Genomic DNA, 25,306 nt, shown 5'->3' with positions numbered 1-25,306 from the left:
ACTGAGATAAGTAACTCATGGTTAACTGTATCAAAAGCTTTTTGTAAATCTAGTGATACAAATACACAGCTTAATCCTTTGTCTAAGTTACTATATATATCTGTAATCAAATCGGTAGCTGCTGACACTGTGCTGGAATTATGTCTGAAACCATATTGTCGATTAAACCAGGCACCAGTTGTATTCAAGAAGTTTACGATTTGAAGATTTACACATGATTCTAATATCTTTGACATAGCTGTTAAGAGAGATATTGGCCGATAACTTCCTGGCTGTTTTGAGTCTCCTCCCTTATAAAGTGGTATCACTATTGCCATTTTCATAGAGCTCGGGATTGTTCCAGTGACAAGAGAAAGGTTAACTAATTTAGTTATAATCGGTAGAAGCTCCTCTTCAAACTCCCTGATAATATCAACACCAAAGCCATCCCAGCCAGGAGATTTGCCTTTTTTTAGTTTTCTTACAACCTCTTGAACATTAATTTCTAAGACTTGTTGCCATTCAAATATATATTCTTTTGGTGATACATTTATTGGAGTGCTTGTTGAAGGTGTTATGTTTTTTGACAGAGATTTTCCTACTTGTGAAAAATATTTGTTTAATTGGTTTGATAGCTCCTCAGATTTATTATATATCGAGTTCTGATAGTGTAGTTCATGTATTGTTATTGTTTTTTTTGTATTTTCGGCATTATGAATAAGGTGATTGATAGTTGCCCATAATTTTTTACTATTGCCTTGTGCATCGGATAATTTATTCGTGAAATAGTCTTTTTTTGCTTTGCCTACTGCTTTCAGTAGTTCATTTTGCACGGACTTATAAACATCTTGTAAGAACTTACTATTAGGGAATTGTCTATGCCTTCTATAATGAAAATCTCTTTTTAAAACAAGGTTATGTAATGTGACATTAAACCATGGTGCACTTTTTTGTCGAAATCGATTTTTAATTGTTTTTGTATTAAGATTATTTAAATAAACACGTAATATTTCATCACATAAAGAATCAGGTTCATTCCAAATCTGATTTTGCAAGCTGTATATTTCATTTTTGAATTTCAGTTTGTTTAAAGTTGTTACTGTATAATACTTGTCAGTGGTTATAAATGATGTGTTTTTTACCTTTAATAGCTGCAGTTGATGATCACCGAAACCTTCATCTACTATATATAACGTTGCATCAAAGTTTAAAGTGTTTGTCATCACATAATCAATACATGTAGCCGAATGATTGGTGATTCTGGTAGGGTTAGTTTTATTTAATATACTAAAACCGTTGGACACAATTGTTTGACAAACTAATTTTTGTGGGATACTCTCTTGAATAAGGTCTATGTTAAAGTCACCTAGTATCCAAACTGGAATTTTTTTATTCACAAATATGTTTAGTGCTGTATCCAGTGCATCAAAAAGTTCATTGCAGTAGAAATCTTGAGGTCGATATACTCCACCCACTATAATACTTCTATCGATCTGTAAAAATAACATTGAACACTTTTTATTATATCTGTAGACTTCTGAGTACTCGTAACAGCTTTTAACAAATAACCCTACACCACCACCTTCTTTATCCCTACAAACAAAAACTGAACTATAACCATTCACATTAAAATATGTTTCTTCACCCACTCTCAGCCAATGTTCGGCCACTACAATTAAATCTGGCATATTTAACTTAACAACTAACGTTTCAAAGTTCAATATCTTATTTCTCAAAGACTGAGCATTCAGGTAGAGTATGTTAAACTCAGTACTATTATCACACTGTACTTTATCCAGTTTAAATTTTATTAGCAATTTACAATCATTATCCATTTTACTAACGTATTTTCCATTTTACTATAATGTTCACACAAATAATATTAAAGAGTTTTGATAATATCCTCATTGTGAATGTAAATTGGCTCAGAATCATCAGATTTTTTTACATATACCCTACCATTTTTTGTCCAACAGTATTTGTATTTCCTTTCCTTTTTTAATTTATATGCAATGTTAAACAAGTTTCTGTTTGTAAAGGTGAGCTGCTCGTTTATATAGATCTTTGAAGTATTCTCTTTGTTTTTGTTGCAACTCAGCATATTAGATTCCATTTTACGATTTTTTCGTGCTTTGATAAACTTAGTTTTTATATCACGTGATCTCATCTTTGCAACAATTATTGCTCCATTTTTGGTTTCTTGTTTGAAGCAGTCTGACACATCTTGACTATTAAAATTACATGATAAAAGATCATTAGCAATTTCCATTAGAACTTCTTTGGGATCTTAATTTTTGATTTGAGTTCCGTGAATCTCTAGGTTACAGGAAAATTCTTTGATTTCTAGTTCACAGATTCTTTTTTCCAGCTGGCTAACTTTGGTTTTTAATTGGATATTTTCTCTTTTCATATCTCGCAATTCCCGTAATGCATTTTGATTTTCCACTGTAAGAGTATCAAATTTGCTGCTCAGGAATTCCATAGATTCTTCCATTTTCTGAAATAACTTTTGAAACTCTGAGATTTCCTTTGATTTGTTTGAAGAAAAATCGACTTCATCCGACTTAACCTCACTTTTTGCACATTGACCACATTTGATTGTATTTCCTTTCATTGCTCCAGATTTTTCTGCACAACTCTCGTGAAAATAATTTCCCTTACAAATACTGCACATTACAGCATGAACTACCTTTTTTTTGCAGAAAAAACAAAATTTTTCTGTAGAGCTCATTTTTGTAATGTTTACTTGTACTTAACCTCCAAAAACCTCAACTGAGTTAGGACTGTGGGCACGCTCTCTTGTGTTACTCCAATTTTAAAAGAGCTAATGAACTTTTTCTTTGTGCGTAACTTTTCTATGACACTATTTTGAACCCCATTTTCTAGCATGTATGATTGCACATCCTTTGCTGTTGAATCGTCAGTGAGACCTGACAAGAAAATCCAACTATAACTAGACACACTGGGGGCAATTTTAAGATTGGAAGTTCCATTTCTTTTGCCTTGAATGGGTGCTGGTCGTTTATTTTTTAAGAAACCCCTTTTTCTTTGAGTTTCCCAACCATCCATATGTTGATTTTTACTTGACGATGATGGAGCATTTTGATTCGTTGTATTATTAATTTGAGTTTGTTTTACAAGATTTTCATGTGAAGACTTAACAGTTAGTCTTGAATCATCAGGTTTTATTGTCTCGTCGTTATTAATGTTTAACACATCATTCATTATTAGCTGAGTTTGTGTCTTCATAATTTCTAAACTAACAACTTGTTCATTTATTTTTGACTGACCTTGTATGACATTCTCATTAATTTTCGTAGAGTTTCCTTGAAGTTGTCCATGTTTGTCTGCTGAAGCCTCTTGTTGTTTTGTTAAAATCAAGGTAGATTGCTGTGGTACAACAAGACTATTGTTTTTATTACCCTTGGGCTGTTTTTTGTCCATCTGTTTATCTTTTTGTAACTGATTCATTTTTTCTTCTAGAGATACTATTTTCTCATTCAAAAGTTTTATTAAGACTTCCTTGTCTACTATTATAGTGTTTTTATCTTGTATTGTTGCTCTTAATAATTTATTTTCTTCTTTTAAAGAATATTCTTCTATTGAAGTTGAGGTTAGGTTGACATCACCTTTTTCAGCATGAAAATTTTCAGTAATATTTTCACTGCAGCACGTTTTTGCTCTCTCTGCGCAACTGGAGTGATAAACTGAATTACATTTAGCACAACACACACCAGATTTTACATTTTTGCTACAACCTTTACAAAGTTTCTTTAGGATATCTAAACCGCGAACTTTATCGGCGGCGGCCATCTTGTTTCTTCCACTACCTACTACCTACTCGGGTTTACTTTCTGTAATCACAAAATGAGTGACTGTTTACAAATAAGCTCATTGTTGTGTGATATTAAAATATTGGAGTATGTTCTGCAATCTTATCAAAATCCAAAATTGTAATAAAAATTTTGATTATTTTTATATGTTTGTAATTTCTTTGTCAAAACATTGTTCTAAATTGTCTCTTTTTACTTAAAAAAAAAATGATTTTTTTGGCCGGTATTTTTCAAAAAAATTGTGCATTAAGGGGTTAAGGTACTAGTACACTTTAGAAGACCAAAAATAATAATTTTTTTCAAGAATTTTTTTCTCAGAACCGTTATTAAAAATGAACATAAAACTTTTTACATAATAATATATAACTCTTAGAGAGTACAAAAAATATATCTTTTTTTATTTACGCACGTACACTACATATTGTAGAGGGCGCAAAAGTCGAGGCCTCGAAAAATGATGGCGGACAGTTCATCTCAGGATTGGGATACCTGAAACAAAAAAATCGTACTGAATTTGAAAAAAGAAGGTTCCTTACATGACAATTTACCACAATTTTACCAAAAAATAAAAAATAAATATTTTTTAACCATGAAAAACTAAAGAAAAACGTGCGATTTTTTCACATTTTTTAGAATTTCCGTAAAATCTTTTTTTGCGGAATTTTTCACTAACGATGGTAAATTGTCATGTAAGAAACCTTCCTTTTTCAAATGCCGTACGATTTTTTTGTTTCAGAGATCCCAATCCTGAGATTAACTGTCCGCCATCGGAACTACTTTTTTTCGAGGCCTCGACTTTGGCGCCCTCTACAATATTAGTGTACATGCTTAAATGAAAATAGATAGGTTTTTTGGATTCTCTAAGAGTTAGGTAGATATTAATATGTAAAAAGTTTTATGTTCATTTTCAGTTTTATGTTCAAAGGTTCTAAGAAAAAAAATCATGAAAAAATGCTTATTTTTGGTCTTCTAAAGTGTACTAGTACCTTAAGGGGGTAGTGCAAGATCTTGGTCCAATGCCATTTAAATGCAGTCTTTTTTTTTCGAATCGTGAGAAAGCTAATAAGTATTTTTGAAAAATTTAAATACAGAATGAAAGATTACATTATTACTGAGAGCCGAAAGTCCCTGAAAACTTCTATAATGTTTACTTTAATAAGTTACAGGGGTGAATAAAACGAGAAAATTAAGTGTAATTTTTAATTTCAAATATTTTATTCAAAAGAAACTTTTTGTTTTTTTCTGAGGGACTTTCAACTTTTGTTAATAATGTAAACTTTCATTCTTCGTTTAAAATTTTCAAGAATATAATACCCCCTTAAATAATAAAATGTTTCAACTGGCCTAGATTCAAATTAGCATCAACTTTTATTTTTTATTTTAAACCAGAAAATTCTATATTTTGGAGTGTCATTTATGCTTATATTTTTTCCCACCTACATATGGAAAAATTATAAAGAATATTGAAAACATGGTATATATAAAGTGAAAAGTAACAAATGGTGTAATAAAACAGAACAAACTCATAAAAGATTGTAACAATAAACTATTAGAGAAAATTGAAATACTATTGTAAATAATATTTCAATCAACTATGATAGTCATTATTTACACTAGTGTAGCTCAGTCTCTCAGGTTGTCTTGTCCTAATCAAAAATATGAACAATGAACATTTAAATGGAAACAATTAAAAACAATAAGTTAACTAATCATGTTTATTTTCCATTAATGACACAATAAAATAATGTATTATCAAATCAAAGATATATACAAAACCTTGCCGAAAGTTAACAGTTCAGATTATGCTTATGTAGGGTTACCATACGTCCGGATTTCGTCCGGACAGTCCGGATTGGCGTCCGGATATGAGAAATGTCCGGATTATTTTCTTTACTAAAAAAAAATGGAAAACACTTGGCCCAACGGTGGGAAACCCATTGTGGGAAATTTCATTCTGCGCTAAATCAAATGGTTAAGGCTACAACGTGATCATACCTGAAAAGAGATGGAAGAGAGCGCTTTAACTATAGTCAGCGTTGTACCGAATTCTGTCAATGTGGATGAATTATTTGATGAGCACTCGTCACTTCTACAAGTTCTAAAAAAGCTGAAACCTAAATGGAATTACTACCTAAAGAAGAAACCCCAAACACTCATGACAAATGGCAAGAAATATTTGAAGCATTTTCTAAAAGCAACGTTTCTTTTACAAATATTTTTAGAATAGTAGAATTCATCTTTTGTCTGCCTGGTACTTCGGCTCCTACTGAACGTACTCGTATCTTTTCGATGATTATATGGACGGCTGAAAGAGGAACATTATCTCTGCGCGTTGTAAAGGAGCTTTTCAATATTAAAGCAAATTCTGTAATGTCATGTTCCGAATCCCATGACAAAATAAAAAATGACAAGCCACTTTTGAGAAAAATTATGTCTATCCCTGGGCCCAGTACAGACTAAGCATTTAGAATATATTACAATGTAGAGGTAGCAACACAGTCAAATTCACATTTTACATTTTCTACAACCCCTTGGACTACCCCTGTCCGGATTTGGCCTTAATAAATTGTGGTAACCCTATGCTTATGGCACTTTGATTTGTCTGTAGCTTCTTGGTATCTTGGCTGCTGGTTGATTGCAGACCTGGGCTTAGATGTTGCTGGCCATCAGCGCTAATGTGCAGCTGCAGTTGTTTGTTGGTGTTCTAGTTGTATCTTGAAGTCATCATGGATGTATCGCTGGCGATAGAGGATTCAGGGATTTCTCCCAAAAGGAGAGACAGTTGCTTTGTGATTTACTTCCAAAAACTAGAACACAAGCTCTGTATTAGATTGACATAAAAAACTGAAAACTTTCCTTGCCATTCTTCAAAATGTAATCAAAAAGTAGCGGAAAGGCAAGGATAAATTAAATGCAAATTTTTAGTAATATTTAAGTAATAAATCCATTCAATATTTTAATAAATAATAGTTAAATTATTTATGATTTCTACATGCATATAAGTAAAGACACTGTACAAATTATGGGATCAACATGTGGCTTGGAGAGTTGAGGTTGAATATGAAAAAATGGTAATAAGAACTGTTAATTTAAATAAACTACTCACCCCAGGAGATCGTCTATTGGAATATAAATGAAGCTACCAGGCCAAACGGGGACTTAACAGTCTTATATTGTAATAGTACATAGCACAGTCTTGTATTGTTCGTTTCTGTTTGCTTAGGTTTGTGTTAGCGTGTTTTTAGTAATTCAGATGTGTAGGTACTGTGCATATACAGGGTGAGTCATGAGGAACTGTACATACTCCTACATCGTATAGAGGCTCTTATGGGGAATAACAAATGACCATTAAAAAGTGTCTGCTCCCATTGTTTAATAATATACAGGGCGAGTTTGTCATTTTGACAGAAATTTGTATTCGTCATAATTTTTGAACGGTCTGAACGATGTGTCTCTTATTTTGGTCAATCGTTACACTATTACCACCTAATCAACTGATTTATTCAAACTAGAAAAAAATCAGGTCCGGCTTTAAAAAAATTAGTTCGTTTGGGTCTTAAAAAAAATTTCACCCTGTATACGCTTTTTGAAAACTCTAATATGAATTTTACAAATTATACAAAGAGGCAATTAAAATGGCATATTTATTTTTTTCCCCACACGATTACTTAATTTTTTATAAAAAAATCAAATTTGACTATAAATTAAAAGTTTGGTAAAGTGAACCATATATTTAAAAAAATTAACTTTTATTACAAGAATTAATTTTTTTAAACAAATATTTAATTTATGTTACCACCCAATCAACTGCTTTATTCAAACTAGAAAAAAATCAGGTCTGGCTTTAAAAAATTAGTTCGTCTGGGTCTTACAAAAAATTTCACCCTGTATATGCTTTTTGAAAACTCTAATATGAATTTTACAAATTAAACAAATAGGCAATTAAAATGGCATATTTATTTTTTTCCCCACACTATTACCTAATTTTTTATAAAAAAATCAAATTTCACTATGAATAATTAAAAGTTTGGTATGTAAAGTAAACCATATATTTAAAAAAATTAACTTTTATTACAAAAATTAATTTTTTTTGAACAATTATTTAATTTATGTTACCACTAAATTAACTGATTTATTCAAACTAGAAAAAAATCAGTCCCGATTTAAAAAATTTGTTCGTTTTGGTCTTAGAAAAAAATTCACCCTGTATACGCTTTTCTAAAACTCTGATATGAATTTTACAAATTAGACAAATAGGCAATTAAAATGGCACATTTATTTTTTCCCACACGATTACTTTATTTTTTATTAAAAAATTTGTCAAAATCGGAATTTTAACTTAAAAATGAAAAAAAAAAAAAAATTAAATCACGGTTTATCTCGTTACAACTCTGTTCCATTTGAATTTTTTTTTCTGAAATTTTTACAGCACACATCTCTTACCATTGTGAAGACTATGAAAATTGTTGTAGACTTTCAGTCTTCTTCTCGTGAATTCGCATCACCTTTTATTTTTAAAAATTCATAACTTTTACGAGAAGAAGACTGAAAGTCTACAACAATTTTCATAGTCTTCACAATGGTAATGCTGTATAAATTTCAGCAAACAAAATATTAAAATGGAACAGAGTTGTAGCGTTAGAGTTAAACAGTGATTTCATTTTTTTTTCCTTTTTAAGTTTAAATTCCGATTTTGACAAATTTGATTTTTTAATAAACAATTAAGTAATCGTGTGGGGAGAAAATAAGTAAATTGCCTATTTGTCTAATTTGTAAAATTCATATTAGAGTTTTCAAAAAGCGTATACAGGGTGAAATTTTTTCTAAGACCCAAATTAATTAATTTTTTAAAGCCGGACCTGATTTTTTTCTAGTTTGAATAAATCAGTTGATTGGGTGGTAACATAAATTAAATATTTGTTTAAAAAATATTAATTTTTGTAATAAAAGTTAAGTTTCTTAAATCTATGGTTCACTTTACCAAACTTTTAATTCATTCAAATTTGATTTTTTTTATAAAAAATTAAGTAATCGTGTGGAGGAAAAAATAAATATGCCATTTTAATTGCCTATTTGTCTAATTTGTAAAATTCTTATTATAGTTTTCAAAAAGCGTATACAGGGTGAAATTTTTTCTAATACCCAAACGAACTAATTTTTTAAAGACGGACCTGATTTTTTTCTAGTTTGAATAAATCAGTTGATTAGGTGGTAATAGTGTAACGATTGACCAAAATTAGAGACACATCGATCTAACCGTTCAAAAATTATGACAAATACAAATTTCTGTCAAAATGCGAAACTCACCCTGTATGTTATTAAACAATGGGAGCAGACACTTTCTAATGGTCATTTGTTATTCCCCATAGGAGCCTCTATACGAGGTAGGAGTATTTACAGTTCCTCATGACTCACCCTGTATATATTTCATGTTATTTCAATTATAACGGAGTTTATCTGTAAGTATACCGTGTTTTATTAATTTTTACCATATTCTCCGGTTAACCCGGATATTCGATAACCTGGATCGGCCACGGTCCCGATTAATCCGAGTTATCGAGGTTACACTGTACATCCATGTTGAGATGAGCGGGACTGACTTAGAATTAGTTAAAGGGGGCTTGACGTTGATATGGAACGTGTTTAGAGCATAGAACGATAGAACAAGAATGTCCTGTCTTATAATAGAATAATTAGATGTTTGATACAGATATATGCCTATAAAAAAAAAGAAAGCAGGCGCTAACTAATTGTTTAACGAAAACGAGTAAAAACAAATAGAAGAAGATAACAAATGAACGAATTATTAAAGAAAATAGAATAAAATAATTATTTAAAAATAAAATAACAAAGATGCGACATTTATAAAGTTACAAGATTGGAACTGCAATGTGCTGCATAGCATAGCTGATGATTCTTTTGGAAATATGTACGTAGAACTACCTTGACAAAAACCAAAAATAATAATGTAATTTCAATACCAATGTAAATCTTTCAATTTTTATTTCGACTTTTGTGTAATATTTCTGGTTTAAAAATGATATTTAACAGTTCAAAATTTAATTTCTTTTTAGGAACTCCCATGTCTGTTGGTACATTGGAAGAAATCATTGATGACAACCATGCAATTGTTTCCACATCAGTAGGCAGTGAACATTACGTGAGCATTTTATCCTTTGTTGACAAGGATCAACTTGAACCAGGATGTTCAGTACTTTTGAACCATAAGGTAAGTGATTTTTTGGTATATAAAAACTTCCAACTATAACCTATTTTTCTCCATGAATATATGACTGTGGTATGAAGGTATGATTGTAATGATCCGTTGTGCTGAATTGTACAAAAGTAAATTCTTCCATTTTTTAAAATATGGTTGTAAAGTTTAAACCAAACCCTTCTTTCAGTGTTTATATACACTGTGCGTCATAGAAAACGGGCACCCTAAAAAATGGGTACTATTTGAGCGCGCATATCTCCTAAACCTATTTTCCGATTTAAGTGATTTTTTGAATATATTATAGCCTTATTCTTTATCAATATCCCTGTAATAATATCTTTGCTAAGCAGGTACATTTTTATTGTATACCGGGTGTATGAATCAAACTGTGTTTATTTCTCAAAGTTCGCAACCCCCTGTGGAATATCCTAGCATGTATAAAATACTGAAATTAAAACCCACCTATAGCCTCAGGTTTTCTCAACATTCTGTTTTTCGATTCATTCGCTTATGTTTGGATAATACAAAACTTCGGTACTTTAACAACTAGCCATGTTCTTTTTCAGTACAGGGTGTTTCTAAACAAATGCGACAAACTTTAAGGGGTAATTCTGCATTAAACAATAATGATAGTTTGCTTTATAATCGTATGTCCGCAAATGCTTCGTTTTCGAGATACGGGATGTTGAATTTTTCTTACAAACTGACGATTTATGTATTGCTTTAAAACCGATTAAGATATGCAAATGAAATTTGGTGGGTTTTAAGACGTAGTTATTGCACATTTTTTGACATACAATTAAGAGTTTTATATTCACCATTGGCGTGCATACAGGTAATATGAACGGGCATACGGGTAATATGAACGGTCATATTACCCGTATGCATGCCAATAGTGAATATACAATTCTTAATTGTAACTCAAAAAATTCGCAATAACTATCTCTTAAAACCTACCAAATTTCATTTGCATATCTCAACACTCGCGTCTAGAAATTATAAAATATTTTTGCTCCTTGGCTTTTTCAAGGTCATATGATTCAAACGTCAAATAAAATGCAGCGAAATTCAAACAAGATTATAAGGTTATGTTTTATTATTATTTGAATTTGAAATTATTATAATATGTAAGTATTAATAAATATTATTGGTGCAGATGAAATTACGAATTAATGTTACAAGACAGGCATAATATTATAAGTTGCTTTCAGAGTAGGTACATTATTAGTAAATGTTTTTAAAGTTTTTTTTTTTGTTTGGAGTTGTATGACTACGGGCCCTTCAAGGCTCATTCGCCGATTCACCAATTGTGCTCATTTATTTTGCAATATATTTTCCTATACTTATCTACTTAACATTTTCTATCCTACTTATTCTACATACTTTATAAGGAACGGCCACTGGTCAGTGGGAATACCACATCAGGCAAAAACACACACAGGTTTACTTATAATGCCTACAATATTTTCAATATTAATTAAAAAAAAATGAATTAGAATAGGTGAGAAAATCTGAAAATCAAACAAATTAATAATGTATACAAATAAAGATTTTATTCTAATTAAATGGCACATTATTTACTTGTAGCATTAATTGATTTGCTGTCAAATTTGTTTCGTCAGCATCTGGTTTTGATAACAGCTTTTTTTTGACTTTGTAGTTTTTTTCTTGGTGGAAAATAAACGTTTTTGAGGAACTTTTTTTATTGTGTGGAACGTTTTGTGTGCCATGAGATAGTTCCATAATATTAAGTTAATTTCCGGAATGTTCTGCCAACGTCCTTAATGTAGGAACCAAGGGTGCTGTAATACTTTTAAATGCCTTAAGTTGTTCAAAAGTTGTTATATTTTGAATTATTTGGGTTTGTATTTCTATCAATTTCTGTTTTTCAGCTTCCAGTTGTTTGGACGTTTTTTCTTGATTTATATTACAAGACTTACAAATTCCACAAATTTAGCTTGCTCTGTAGCTTGTTTAATTTTTACCTCATCTGTATTTATTATATGTTCTTCATCTGCATTAGTATCTTGAATTTGATGGCCTTTCATAAATCGACACACAAGATGTATGTGTTTGCACATATTCCATCTTATACTGTTATCCAAGCATGTACAGGAATATGAATGTAGACAGGATTCGCACAAATCACAGACTAATTGGCAGTCACAACTGGGTTTGTTTTTCTGAACTAAATAGATATCATTGGTTGAACTTGATGGTATCTCCCAGCCCATTTCATTGACAATGGTGTCCATATCTAAATTAAGACTTGTTTTGTGCCTTTTCCGTAACTCTCGTAATTTGCTAGATATTTTACTTTTATTCAACGTAATAAGCTGTTCAAACAATTTGTCTTTAATTAATTTACTCAAGATATTGATAGTTTTATCCAGCCTTCGTACTTGTCTTCCATTTAAATACAAATATTTAATCATTTGATGCATTCGTTGTATGCTCATATTTGTATTTATTCCTGCGTACAAGTGATAACAGTATGCCCAGGATTGCATATTGTGCAGATAACATTTTTGAAAATATTGACCAAATTCTTGTGTATTACCAGAAGATAGAAGAGAAATTTGAAAATTTTGTATCATATCCCTAAATGAAGTAACATCAGTCTCTTGTAATAAGGTACGTAGCTGTTTTTATGGGATAACCTAAAAGACGGATGATATGATGAGTGGGCAAAAAAATTAAATATTTAACACATTCGCGGACACGCTGTCATTGTATACACGTATTCTTATGGAGTAAATGACTTCATATGCAGTCATGACCGCGAATGTGTTAAGTTACCTTTTGCTCTTGGCCATCAATTTTATTTTAGATTTTTCCGCCACACTTTATCTATGTGCCAGGAACAAAGTAGCCTAAAATTTAATACCCATAATATAGATTTAAGAATAAGAATATATTGCACAGTTTTCTACCTGAATTTAGCTGGAGTCATAATTTTGAGCCATGCATTGTAGTAATATTGGGCCATGTCTGACATGAAAACCATGGGTTTGATTACTCTTCCTAAATTTTCTTTTATCTTCATGAAAAAAATAGTCATTATTTCCTCATCAGACCGATTTCCAATCATAAAACAACAAGGAAATCCCTCCCTCATATCATCCAATATTAACAATGTAGTAAGTTCAAAATCATGAGCATTAAGTCCATGTGTTCCGTCGATACAAATTACATCTTCTGAGTATTTGTAACACTTCCAGTTGACCAGGATGCATAACAATTAAAAGAAAATCTTCATTTTTTAAACAAGAAAAATCATTACATAAAGCCCCTTGTGGCTTGTAATATAAAATTATTCCACTATTCTTGGCTTTTTCAATTCAGGATTCAATACTTATAACTTCATTTTTATGGCGAATTCCATCAGAATTTAAATTAAAAGTTTGTGATATATTATGAAGATATTTTCTTGTTAAGATATGCATCATTTCCAACTTATTATTAGTTACAGAATCTCTAATATCATCTAATATGGAAACAAGAGGAATTTTCGAAGCAATTTTACTAGCTATTTCTATTTTTTCATTTTTAGTAATATTCAAATGACCCAAGTCATTGTCATGACCAATGTGAGTTTGTATAAAATTAATTTTAACATTGCCATTTTCTGGTAAAATACAAACTTTCAATCGAGAAGGGCATATTCCATTAATTTTTCTGCTTCCTTTGGTTTTTAAATATCGCATATCCTTACCCTTTTTCACATAAAAACCTGAACGATGGCAAATATAACTCTGTTTCTTAATGGCCTCTGCAGTCGTGTATGGATACACGAATTATGAAGACAAATGAAGACACTGACATGAAGAAAATTGTTTTTTTTCCATGTCACTTTTCCATTTTTGAAATTCTAGTTCACTAGAAAAGTGAAGATCTTGTTGCTCTATTTTAATGGCATGCTATTCTTCGAAATGAAAAATTAAATTGGATTTATAGAATGTTCGTAGTTCCACAAACTGCACTTGAAGTTTTGTTGCTTTTTTCCAATATCACTGTCTTTTGCAAGAATTTTTTGATGTTTTCTAAGATTTTGTAAATGTGAAAACTTTTTCTGGCATTCACTGCATTGATATGGGCAAATCTTAGATGAAGTCAGCTCGTTGATATTTTCTGAAACAAAATAAAATATGTTCGCTATTATTTCCTGTATAAAATAATAGCACTAAAAAAAGCACTAAATAGAAGTTTTGCTTTAGTTTTGTACTCACCTGGATGAAACTTAGTGACATGCTTTTTTAAATTGGAATATTTAGAGAACCTTTTGGGACATTTGTTACAAAGTGCAATAGACTTAAATGTTTTGTTGGGTGCAATTATGTCGAGTTTATCTAAAATTACAAGAATTAGGTATCATCAAAATGTAGATATAACAACGGGAAGTCATCAAGTTCGTAGATTGCACAGATATCCAGTGGATTGTAAAAAGGTGTGTTGTAAATCAAAAACAACTTACCAGGATGAAACGTTTTCAGGTGACTTCTTAAATTAGAATGTTTTGAAAATGTGAGCTTATACGCCGTTCATATATGTTCCATTATATATATATATTCCCACTTTAGCCGAAATAGTTTTAAAATAAGTAATCAGCACAAATAATATTTTTATTAATAAATATTTCAAATAATGTCAACAGTTGAAACATAACCTTAGATATTATACATATTTGAATTTCGCGGCATTTTATTTTACATTCGAATAGAACTGTCACAACTTTGACCTTGTGGAAGCCAAGGAGCCAAAATATTTTATAATTTATAGACGCGAGTTATCTCAACCGGTTTTAGGGCAATAAAATAAATCGTCAGTTTGTAAAAAAAAATTCAACATCCCGTAACTCGTAAACAAAGCATTTGCGGACATAAGTTTATAAAGCAAACAGTCATTATTTTTTCATGCAGAATTGCCCCTTAAAGTTTGAATGAAAAGAGAATGAATTAAAAAATGTTAAACCTGAGGCTATAGTTGGGATTTAATTTCAGTATTTTATAAATGCTAGAATATTCCACAGGGTGTTCTGAAATTTAAGAAAAAAACACAGTTTGATTTGTACACCCGTTATACAATGAAAATTTACCTGTTTAGCAAAAATATTATTACAGAACTATTGACAAAGAATAAGGCTATAACATAATATTCAAAAAATCACTTAAATCGGACAACAGGTTTAGGAGATAAGCGACATAAAAAATGACCCTTTTTTAGGGTGCCCGTTTTTTATGATGCGCAGTGTATTTTAAACTAACAAGGTCAAATATTAAATTCTTTTTCTGGTCTCTGAATCATTGTTCTGCCAATTTCTTTTCATTTATATTAAAAAATAGTAGATTTCTTTTCATTACAGTTATAGTAATAAAGTGATACATAGTGTAATATTAAAGAAACCATAAACTGATACCCTTCAGCAGGCCTCTTTAGTGTTTACATTTCACCGAAAGCCAACCCAAATGTCAGATGGAAGACATTGTATGAGCGTTTTCGTAAATTTTTTTGTTATTTTCGGATTAAATATCACAATAAATTTTGTGTCTACCTGAACATCCACCTATAACGTAACTGAAATCATTAAAGTTGTTAAAAATTTTAAGTTAACATATTTATTTTTTCCCTTCAATGGGCACCTCCCTTAAACAACACTTTATGTGGAATGACTACTGTCCATTCAAGCGAGAGTTCACTGTATTTAAAATTATTAGAGTTTAGTATGATATATTAAATTATCTTAAACTGACAGTAGATCCCTTTTATTGGATTAATATTAGACCAATTTACTTTCATACTTCTAGTTGCACAGTAAAATATTCGTTTTTGCAATATTCCAAAACAGTCATATATTGGTGGAATGACCTATAACTCAGAGCCCTTTTCCATCTTAGTTTGGCCAACTTAAAATTAATTGTTTGGCCATTGTAAACAATTGTATGCACTACATGCTTTTGTCGGTTAGTACTCAGTATACATGCGGATAGGTTGCTTTTATTGCTATATCGTAACAAAATTGTATATGCTTTAAAACTAAACGTATTCTATATCCAATCATTTTCAAAGATTTCGCCCCATAAATTGCCATATTGCTATAAAATGAAAGAACATTGTTCTTTCTCATAACTTATTTTTCAACTCTCTATATCACTATGGTATACACAACACTCGCCGAAGGCACGATTACAAATGATCAAGCAGTGTAAAATGTAAAAAATGCAAATCCACGAATAGACAGGTTGCAACAGGAAAGTGCCGCACTAGTTGCATGCGCGTGACCACAGCCAACAAAAATATTTCTTTATGTTCTGTGGCACTTAAGCTGTAGCGCAACATAAAAAATGTTTTATTTAACTGTAAAAAATAAAACTGTAAAACAGCTGTAAAAAAATGTTTTATTGGTAAAATAATACTGCAGCTTTTCTGAAATACATTTGAACCTCCTTATTGGAATAACCTTCGTGCCAAGCAAAAATATTGCTATAACTGGGATATTCTAATAACCGATAATTGGTGGCTAGTAATAACGTTTCGGTGACCTCAAATTTCTATTCCTTAAACCGGGATATTCCTATACCAGGTATTTTAATAAGCGGGTTAGACTGCATATTCAACTTAATATTGATGTGAATTTAAAAAATCACAAGGTGGCCTGGATGGTAATTCTTTTTTATTTAACTGGCGATTAATGTGTTAATAACATTCAATAGAAAAGAAAAAGCAGTTAATCAGTTATATCAAACAACAAAAGAAAATCAAACAATCAACAATCATTAGTTGATTATTTCTATACCACTGACAGAGAGACAGGAGAGAATACTAGAAACAGTGGAAGAAATTAGTCAAGGATGGCTTGTAGAAGGGTATATCTGGATTCATTCAGATGTGATGGTGGTCAGTACCTCTCTGTTCTTCTTAATTGTTCTGAGGACCTCCTCATTTATGACTCGGTCAGTCCATGGGTATTTAAGTATTCTCTGATATAGCCACATCTCAAATGCTTCCAATTTTCTGCACATATCTTTCATGGTCCACGATTCCATACAATAAAAAAGAACAGAAAAGACATATATCATCGCAACATTCTTACTTTTATTGCAAAGAGGTTGTGACTCTTAAAAAGGGCACCCATCCGGTTGAAGGTGTATCTAGCTTTTCCGATGCTCGCTCTTATTTCTAGGTTGTTGGTCCATTCTTAATTTATTATGGTGCTGAGGTAGTCGTAGTGCCTCACTCATTCTATAGATAGGGGTTTGGTTGACGTAGAGTTGACCGTTACCTTTTTCTTGGCAATAATCATAAGTAGAGAGCGGAATATATGCAAAGTGCATATATATGCATATATTGCATATTTTCAGACAACAAACACAACATTGCATATTTAAGCTAAACACGATTTATTTTGCATATTTTAAAAATAAATTATATAAAAGTTTAAAATTTTCCTCTCTTAGTTGGAATTTTATAACTTCGATATGAACGAGCTCGTTATTTATCTATCTATCGCTCATCTGGACTTTCCCATTACTACTTGAATTTAACAATTATGGGTGTTCCCAGAAAAATATTATTTTATTAGCGTAGCAAGTCGTAGGTACCTACCTGCTTTTAAGGGTCTAATATTTATTTTGTCAGTTTCCGGCCAACATTTGTTTAAAGTAAACGTTGTATCGTATTTAGTGTTTTTGAAGTGATTGGTATATATTAAATTTAAATATGTCTACCATTCAAAAAAGTGCTTGGATAAAGTGTTTTCCCGAGTTGAAGCTAAGTGGAGACAAAGTATTTTGCAAGGCCTGTTCCAAAATCGTAAGTTACATTCATTTTCACATTTCATTTTTTAAATCAGGAACTGACAAACAAAAGCATCATGTCCCACAAAAGAAATTTTTCTGGAAAGAGTGTTTTTATTCGACAAATTCGCTTTTACTTCTATAAAGACGGACATAGAGAGAAGCATCAAAATACAAAAATTCATCAAATTGTAGACAATTCCGCTTTTGTTCTTCAGCTTAAGTAACATACTTTGTTCTTTAAGTAACGTACAAATTGCTAAAGAACTTATGTTCATAAAAGTTAATTTTAGTTTTTTACCAGATCTAATAAAGTCATTAGAACAAAAATTCTTGGTGATTGCTCATTGTCAAAAAATTCCCGGAAATACAGGGATTACAATTAGAAATAAATTAAAAAATGTTTTAGAAAAAAATGAGGGCTTCGATTGTTTGAGGAAAGTTGTACGTATTTTTGAAGGCAACTTTTCTGAAGATCTTACGACTTAATATATTGTTTTATTTTTGAGTATTTTTAATATGCATTTGCATATTTAGACAAATTTAGAAAAAATACCTGCATATTTGTAGTAAAAGTAATGCATATATATGCGCATATTTTGGTAATGTTGTGTTGCATATATTCCGCTCTCTAATCATAAGCTTTGTCTTCTTGACGTTTATAGTGAGTCCATATTGTTGACTGTGATATGTGATTTTGTCAATAAGATCTTGTAGCTCTTTTAGGTTGTCCGCAAATACTATAGTGTCATCTGCGTATCTGATGTTTTTTAGCCGGTACCCATTTTTAATAGAATACCTTTTTCAGTTTCGTACAAAACTTTAATATATATTTTTTAAGTAAAGATTGAAGCTTAGAGGAGACAAAATACAGCCTTGCCTCACTCCACCCATGATCTTCACATATTCAGTGTGTTTACCTTCAACTCTGAGATTTTTGGTCTGATTCTAGTAAAGATTACTAATTATTTTCAGATCTTCGTTATTACTTCCTGCTTCTTTAAAAATTTTCATCATCTTAACGCACTGAACTCGATCAAACAAATTGCAGATATGCGCATACGTCGCAATTGATGTCTCTGCATCTCTGGAATAAGACTTGTATTGAGAACAAAACCTCTCTCGTCTCGTACAGTTCACCAAATATAGAAAGTGTGAAATTCCCATTGCCTGCGGTAACAATGAAGTGAGAACGCACATACAAACGGTCTGGACAGTCAGTGCGAGTGCGAGGTCCGTCTTTAGGTTAGGTTAGGTTAGCGCATAGGTTAGAATGCGCATCATGATCGTAGCTTTTTTCACACTTTCAGCTATATTTGGTGAACTGTACCAACAGCATTTATGAACCCAAACCAGTGTATTATACTATCTACAAAAAAGATTTTAATAAGTGGCATTTATATGGCATTAATATTGTTTGTTGTTTTAGGTGCACGCCGTTGTAGGTGTTTTAGGTGATGATACTGACCCAATGGTAACAGTAATGAAGCTTGAAAAAGCTCCTCAAGAAACCTATGCCGATATTGGTGGTCTAGATACACAGATTCAAGAAATTAAAGAATCTGTTGAATTACCTCTTACCCATCCTGAGTATTATGAAGAAATGGGTATCAAACCACCTAAAGGTGTTATCCTTTATGGCCCTCCAGGTACTGGAAAAACTCTTCTGGCAAAAGCTGTTGCTAACCAGACTTCTGCAACATTTTTGAGGGTTGTTGGTTCAGAACTTATACAAAAATATTTGGTAAGCATATTTAAAAAAAAATTTGCACTTATTTTTAAGATATTTCAACATTCGCAAACATTCGGTAAGCACATTCGTTAACGGTAAAATATTGCAAAACCTGTGAGTTTTAAAGAACCGTTTAGATTGACATGAAATTTGGCATACACATAGCTAATATGTCAAAGAAAAAAAGTGATATTATGCCGATGTGTGCTTTTGCCTAGGGGGTGAGTTTCAACCCTTCTTGGAGGTGAAAAATGTACGTTCAAAATAAGTTTGGAAATGGATAAACTGACTAATGCTAAACAACTTTTGTTTTATAAAGTTTTTTCAACAACTTAATAATTTTCGAGTTATTTGCGAGTGAGTATGTTAGTTAAAACAAAAAAAAAACACGTTTTTAGATGGTTTTTCGCAAATAACTCAAAAAGTAAGTATTTTCTCGAAAAAAAAACATTCGAGGTAAAAATATAGCATATACAGTATGTCCCTGTAAGTTGTAGGTATCCATATGGAAAACTTTTTTATTATTAATTTTACGAAAAAAAGTTATTCTTCATAAAAAGCTCTGCATGGTCCAAAACCTAAGATTCAACCATCAGATATAAAATTTGATGAATATTATACGAGGTATGTCAAAAAGTTTGAATTTCACTCAGAAGTAAAGTAGCTTCATTTTTCACAATATTGAAAATTCCTATTAGGAAAAGTTGTTTGGAATTAAAAACTATATTCTAGTATGCAATTACATCCTTCTAATTAATTTTTTTTTTTGAAAAATTATGGATCACTAACATTATTTTCAGTTATTTCAATTCTGATAACTCTTTTGTTATTAATTTTACGAAAAAAAGTGATTCTTAATAAAAAGTTCTGCATGATCTGAAACTTAAAATACAACCATCTCATGTCAAATTTTATCAATTTTATACAAGGTATGTCAAAAAATATGAATTTGGCTCAAGGGTAAAATACCTTTATTTTTCACAATATCGAAAATTGATATTATGAAAAGTTATTAAGAATTAAAAACCATGTTTTAGTTGTAATTACATCCTTCTAATTGAAATATTTTGAACTATAAAGGTACTTTACTTTTGACCTAAATTTATCTTTTTTGATAAACCTCGTATAAAATTGACATAAGATGGTTGTATTTTAGGTTTTAGAGTATTTTAGACCATGCAGAACTTTTTATTAAGAATCACTTTTTTCGTAAAATTAATAATAAAAGAGTTATTAGAATTAAAATTACTGAAAATAATGTTAGTTATCCATAATTAAAAAAAAAAATTTCAGTTAGAAGGATGTAATTGCATACTAGAATATAGTTTTTAATTCCAAACAACTTTTCCTAATAGCAATTTTCAATATTGTGAAAAATAAAGCTACTTTACTCTTGAGTGAAATTCAAACTTTTTGACATACCTCGTATAATATTCATAAAATTTGGTATCTGATGGTTGAATCTTAGGTTTTGGACCATTCAGAGCTTTTTATGAAGAATAACTTTTTTTCGTAAAATTAATAATAAAAAAGTTTTCCATATGGATACAACTTACAGGGACATACTGTATAAAAGTGAAAAAATGGTGCATGTATGAGGTCTTTGGACCCAGTATAATCAGAGTTATAGCTAATAAAAAATAGGTTTATATTCGTCAAATTCCAAATCAAATATTTCAACGTGAAATAACCAAAAAATTAAGCAATTTTTGGGGAAAACTCATTGCAACTTTTTTAAAAAAGCTCTCTTTGTTTTTTAAAAAGTTTCTAGCATTAATATTAAGCCACGTTCAAAATAAAGTTTGTCCCTTTTTTTGGTAAAAAAATCAGTAAAAATCACCCCCTAATAAGTATCTCAAATGAGATTAATCGTTACCGAATCACAAGTTGCTTTACTCGTATATGTATTGTTTATATTGTAAGTTTCATTGTATCAAAGTGCTTATTTTTGTGCTTATTTTTATTATTATTTTTGTATCAAAGGGCTGTAGTTGCAAACGCTTGAACGAGTTACTATTCACAAGTGTATGCAAATTTAGAAACACCAAATCTTTACACCAATTTTTCTCTCACAGAAAAAAATCCAGAATATTCAGAAAAGCAAAGCCTACATTTTTGAGATTTTTGGTATCACTAACAATTAGAAGTTATTTTGACAAAAAAAAAGCATTTTTTTTAAATTAACATTTAAAAAAAATCACTTTAAAACCAATTTTTTTCAAAACCAGCACTTTGAACCGATGAAACTTACAGATCATATAAATATAACATAAGTAAAGCAACTTGTGAAGCGGTAACGATTAGTTTAATTTGAGATGCTGATTAGGGGGTGATTTTTCCGATTTTTTTTTACCAAGAAAAAAGAGACAAATTTTATTTTGAGCGTAACTTGCTTATTTTTGATACAAGAGACTTTTTTAAAAAACAAAAATAAAGTTTTTTTTAACATTAAAAAGTTATAATTAGTTTTCCTCAAAAAGTGCTTCATTTTTTGGTTATTTTATGCTGAAATATTCGATTTGGAATTTGACAAATATTAATATGTTGTTCATTAGCTACAACTCCGCTACTACTGGGTCTAGAGACCTCACACAACCACTATTTTTTCCCTTGTTTATAGTCTATATTTTTGCTAAGAAAATTTTTTGTGAAACATTACTTATAGTCCATTGAAATGTTACATTTAGTGTGCATTTCTTAGAGGAGTCAATTTTATTTTTTTAATGTGTAGAGGGGTTCAGTAAAAGCTTAAGTTCAAGTTTTTGGGGTTGAGGCCCTTGTCCCCCGGCCGCCATCTTGGAAAAAGAGGTGCAAAGGGCTTTCGCGCTGTATCTCATAAACTAGCTACCCTACAGAAAATTTAATTTCACATAAAATGAAGCAAATTAAATTTTCTACAATTTTATATCTATTACTTTTTATCGTAAAGTGACCAACAAAAAAGTTATAAACAAAAATAAGAGAAAATTTTGTAAGAAATTTCTTTTTGGAGGTTATAACTTTTTTTATGTTCATTTCATAATAAAATAACATCATACCGATTTTGTAGAGGATTTTTCAATAAACAATTTTCACTATAAAGTTGTTTAATTTTATTTAATATCTAGGTTTTACAGCGCTCCAAACTTGACCAGATTCTGGAATTCTCGTAGAAAAATAATGCTTTTCTATCTATATATTAGACGAGCGGCATTAACCGTTATGCCAACCACGAAAATCAAATTTAAGGTGAATGATCAATTTTGGTCCATTTTTATGTTTTTGAGGTCGCTGAATTCAAATATGAAGTTTATTTTTATCTAGAGTTGGTGGAAAATGTTAATAAAATAAATTTTATATAAAAATGCCAAAAATAAATTTTGATGATTTTTCAAATTTACCTCGCTGTATCTTTGGTCGCTGTAAATATTTTCTTTTAAAAATTTTACTGTGTCATCTTTGAAGTACGTAGATAACAATGAAATTTGTCCAAAATGTTTAAACACATTAAAAAAGGAGTTGTTAATTTATTAACATTTTGTCATCATATTTCGTTAGGTTCATGTTTACTTAAAAAAGTTGAGTGACCAACTTTTTAGTTTATAATTTTAACCTACACAACAATAAAATATAGTTCATGAAGAAGTTTTTTGGAAAATTTTAAGTCAAAATATATAATAGGAAAAAAGTTATGTTACTTCATATACAAGCGGCACACCCCAAAAAAAGCTTATATCTCGAGATCCTGACCACGGTGTGGTGAATGGCTAATTTTTATCATACTTTATGATTTTGATATCAAAAATCGTTTTAGAATTTGCTCTGCTTAAGAATTTTGCATTTTGCGGTTGCGTCGTTCTTCTTCTGAAGCGGCGAATTTGTCCTCAAACAACTTCTTGGGCCTTTTCTATATATGCTTAGAGTTATAAGTTTTATAGTGGGAAGAAAGGTCAAAAACAGATTAATAATAGCATAGGATTGTTAAAATCATAATAAATTGTATGAATAAAAAATATATATAGATAGAAAAGTAAGCCTAACTTTTGTTTTTATTGTATCCCTATGAGCATTCGAGAATCTGGTCAAGTTTGGAGCGCTGTAAAACCTATATAAATAAATAGAATTAAACAACTTTATAGTGGAAATTGTTCGCTGAAAAACCCCCTACAAAATTGCTATAATGTTATTTTATTTTAAAATGAACAGAAAAAAAGTTATAATATCCAAAAGGAAACTTGTTAAAAAAAATTTACATATTTTTGGTTATATCTTTTTTGTTGGTCACTTGACGATAAACAGTAATTTAAACAAAATTGTGGAGAATTTAATTTGCTACATTGTATGTTTAATTAGATTTTCCGTAGGGTTGGTAGTTTACGAGAAATAGCGCGAAACCCCTTTGCACCCCATTTCCAAGATGGCGATCGGGGGACAAGGATGGCGACCCCAAAAACTTGAACCTAAGCTTCTACTGATCCCCCCTACACATTAAAGAAATAAAATTGACTCCTCTAAGAAATGCAAGGTACGGCCTAAAAAATGTAACATTTTAATGGACTATTACTTTTTGAGTTATTTGCGAAAAACCGTCTAAAAACGTTTTTTTTTTTGTTGAAAAATATTTACTCGCAAATAACTGAAAAAATATTGACTTGACTTAGTAAAAAATCTGTATAGAGTTGAACAAAAGTTGCTTAGAATTAATCATTTTATTCATTTCTGGACATATTTTAAAGGTATATTTTTTGACCCCCAAACTCACCCCCAGGGTAAAAGCGCACATCGGCACAATATCACTTTTTTCTTTGATATGTTAGCTATATGTATGCCAAATTTCATTTCAATCCAAGCGGTTTTTTAAAACTTAGAGCAAAAACCCGTGTGTAAACGTACTATATGTAAGTATTTATTAAGTATTTATGTACATGTTAAATTATGGATCTATGTAGAAATTGAATCAGATACAAATAACTATTGTGATATAATATCGCTAAAATGGGTTAATTATCAGGATGTGTGGGAAATGTGTATATTTAGTAATAGGTCTGGATCCGCGTATGAAAAAAAAGTTGATTAATAGCAAGCTGAAAATTTGTTAATAGCTTAAGGGTGTCTAGTCGGATAAACTTTGATATATGAGAACACTGGAACAGGGGAAGTTTTAATTGTGGAACAGGTTAAAAATTTGGAACGGTCAGACCACGAAAACGGCACATGTATTTTGTCCGACAGAACAGACTTAAACTCTCCGAACAGATTTTAAACTCTCAAGCAAAAATCAGACTGCTATTTATCATCAAATGGGCGTTTTAATGAGTGGAACATGTAGAATATGTCAAATGACAGGAATTATGACAGGTGATAAATAGCAGTCTGATTTTTGCATGAGAGTTTAATCTCTGTTCGGAGATTTTAAGTCTGCTCTGTCGGACAAAATAAATGTGTCGTTTTCGTGGTCTGACCGTTCCAAATTTTTAACCTGTTCCAAATTTTTAACTTGTTCCACAATTAAAACTGCCCCTGTTCAAGTGTTCCCATATATCAAAGTTTATCCGACTAGACACCATTAAACTATTAACAAATTTTTAGCTTGCTATTAATCAACCTTTTTTTCATACGCGGGATCCAGACCTATAAAACTAACATACGATAAGCTGTTTAAAGCTATAAACACACTGCTACGCTAATCTCGGCTTTGGAAAAAAAAGATAGTCGAAATTAGCATGTAATTTGAAATAAAGAAAAGAAAGTATAGAATAGAGAAGAAGGAAGG

At 30.7% G+C, this 25,306-nt stretch overlaps 1 protein-coding gene across 1 annotated transcript in view; it reads left to right on the top strand.

Moving 5' to 3' along the window:
• The window catches only part of LOC114343822 (26S proteasome regulatory subunit 4), a 56,234-nt gene that overhangs the window by 10,871 nt on the left and 20,057 nt on the right, over positions 1-25,306 (top strand). The window contains exons 3-4 of the mRNA XM_028294669.2: positions 9,887-10,041; positions 19,252-19,566. Coding sequence (XP_028150470.1) covers positions 9,887-10,041; positions 19,252-19,566 — 470 coding nt within the window. The remainder of the gene's footprint in view (positions 1-9,886; positions 10,042-19,251; positions 19,567-25,306) is intronic.

The sequence above is a fragment of the Diabrotica virgifera genome, chromosome 2, assembly GCF_917563875.1.
Source record: "Diabrotica virgifera virgifera chromosome 2, PGI_DIABVI_V3a".
Lineage (NCBI taxonomy): Eukaryota > Metazoa > Arthropoda > Insecta > Coleoptera > Chrysomelidae > Diabrotica > Diabrotica virgifera.
Note: the sequence above shows the minus strand (reverse complement) of the source record. Positions and strands in the feature narration are given on the sequence as shown.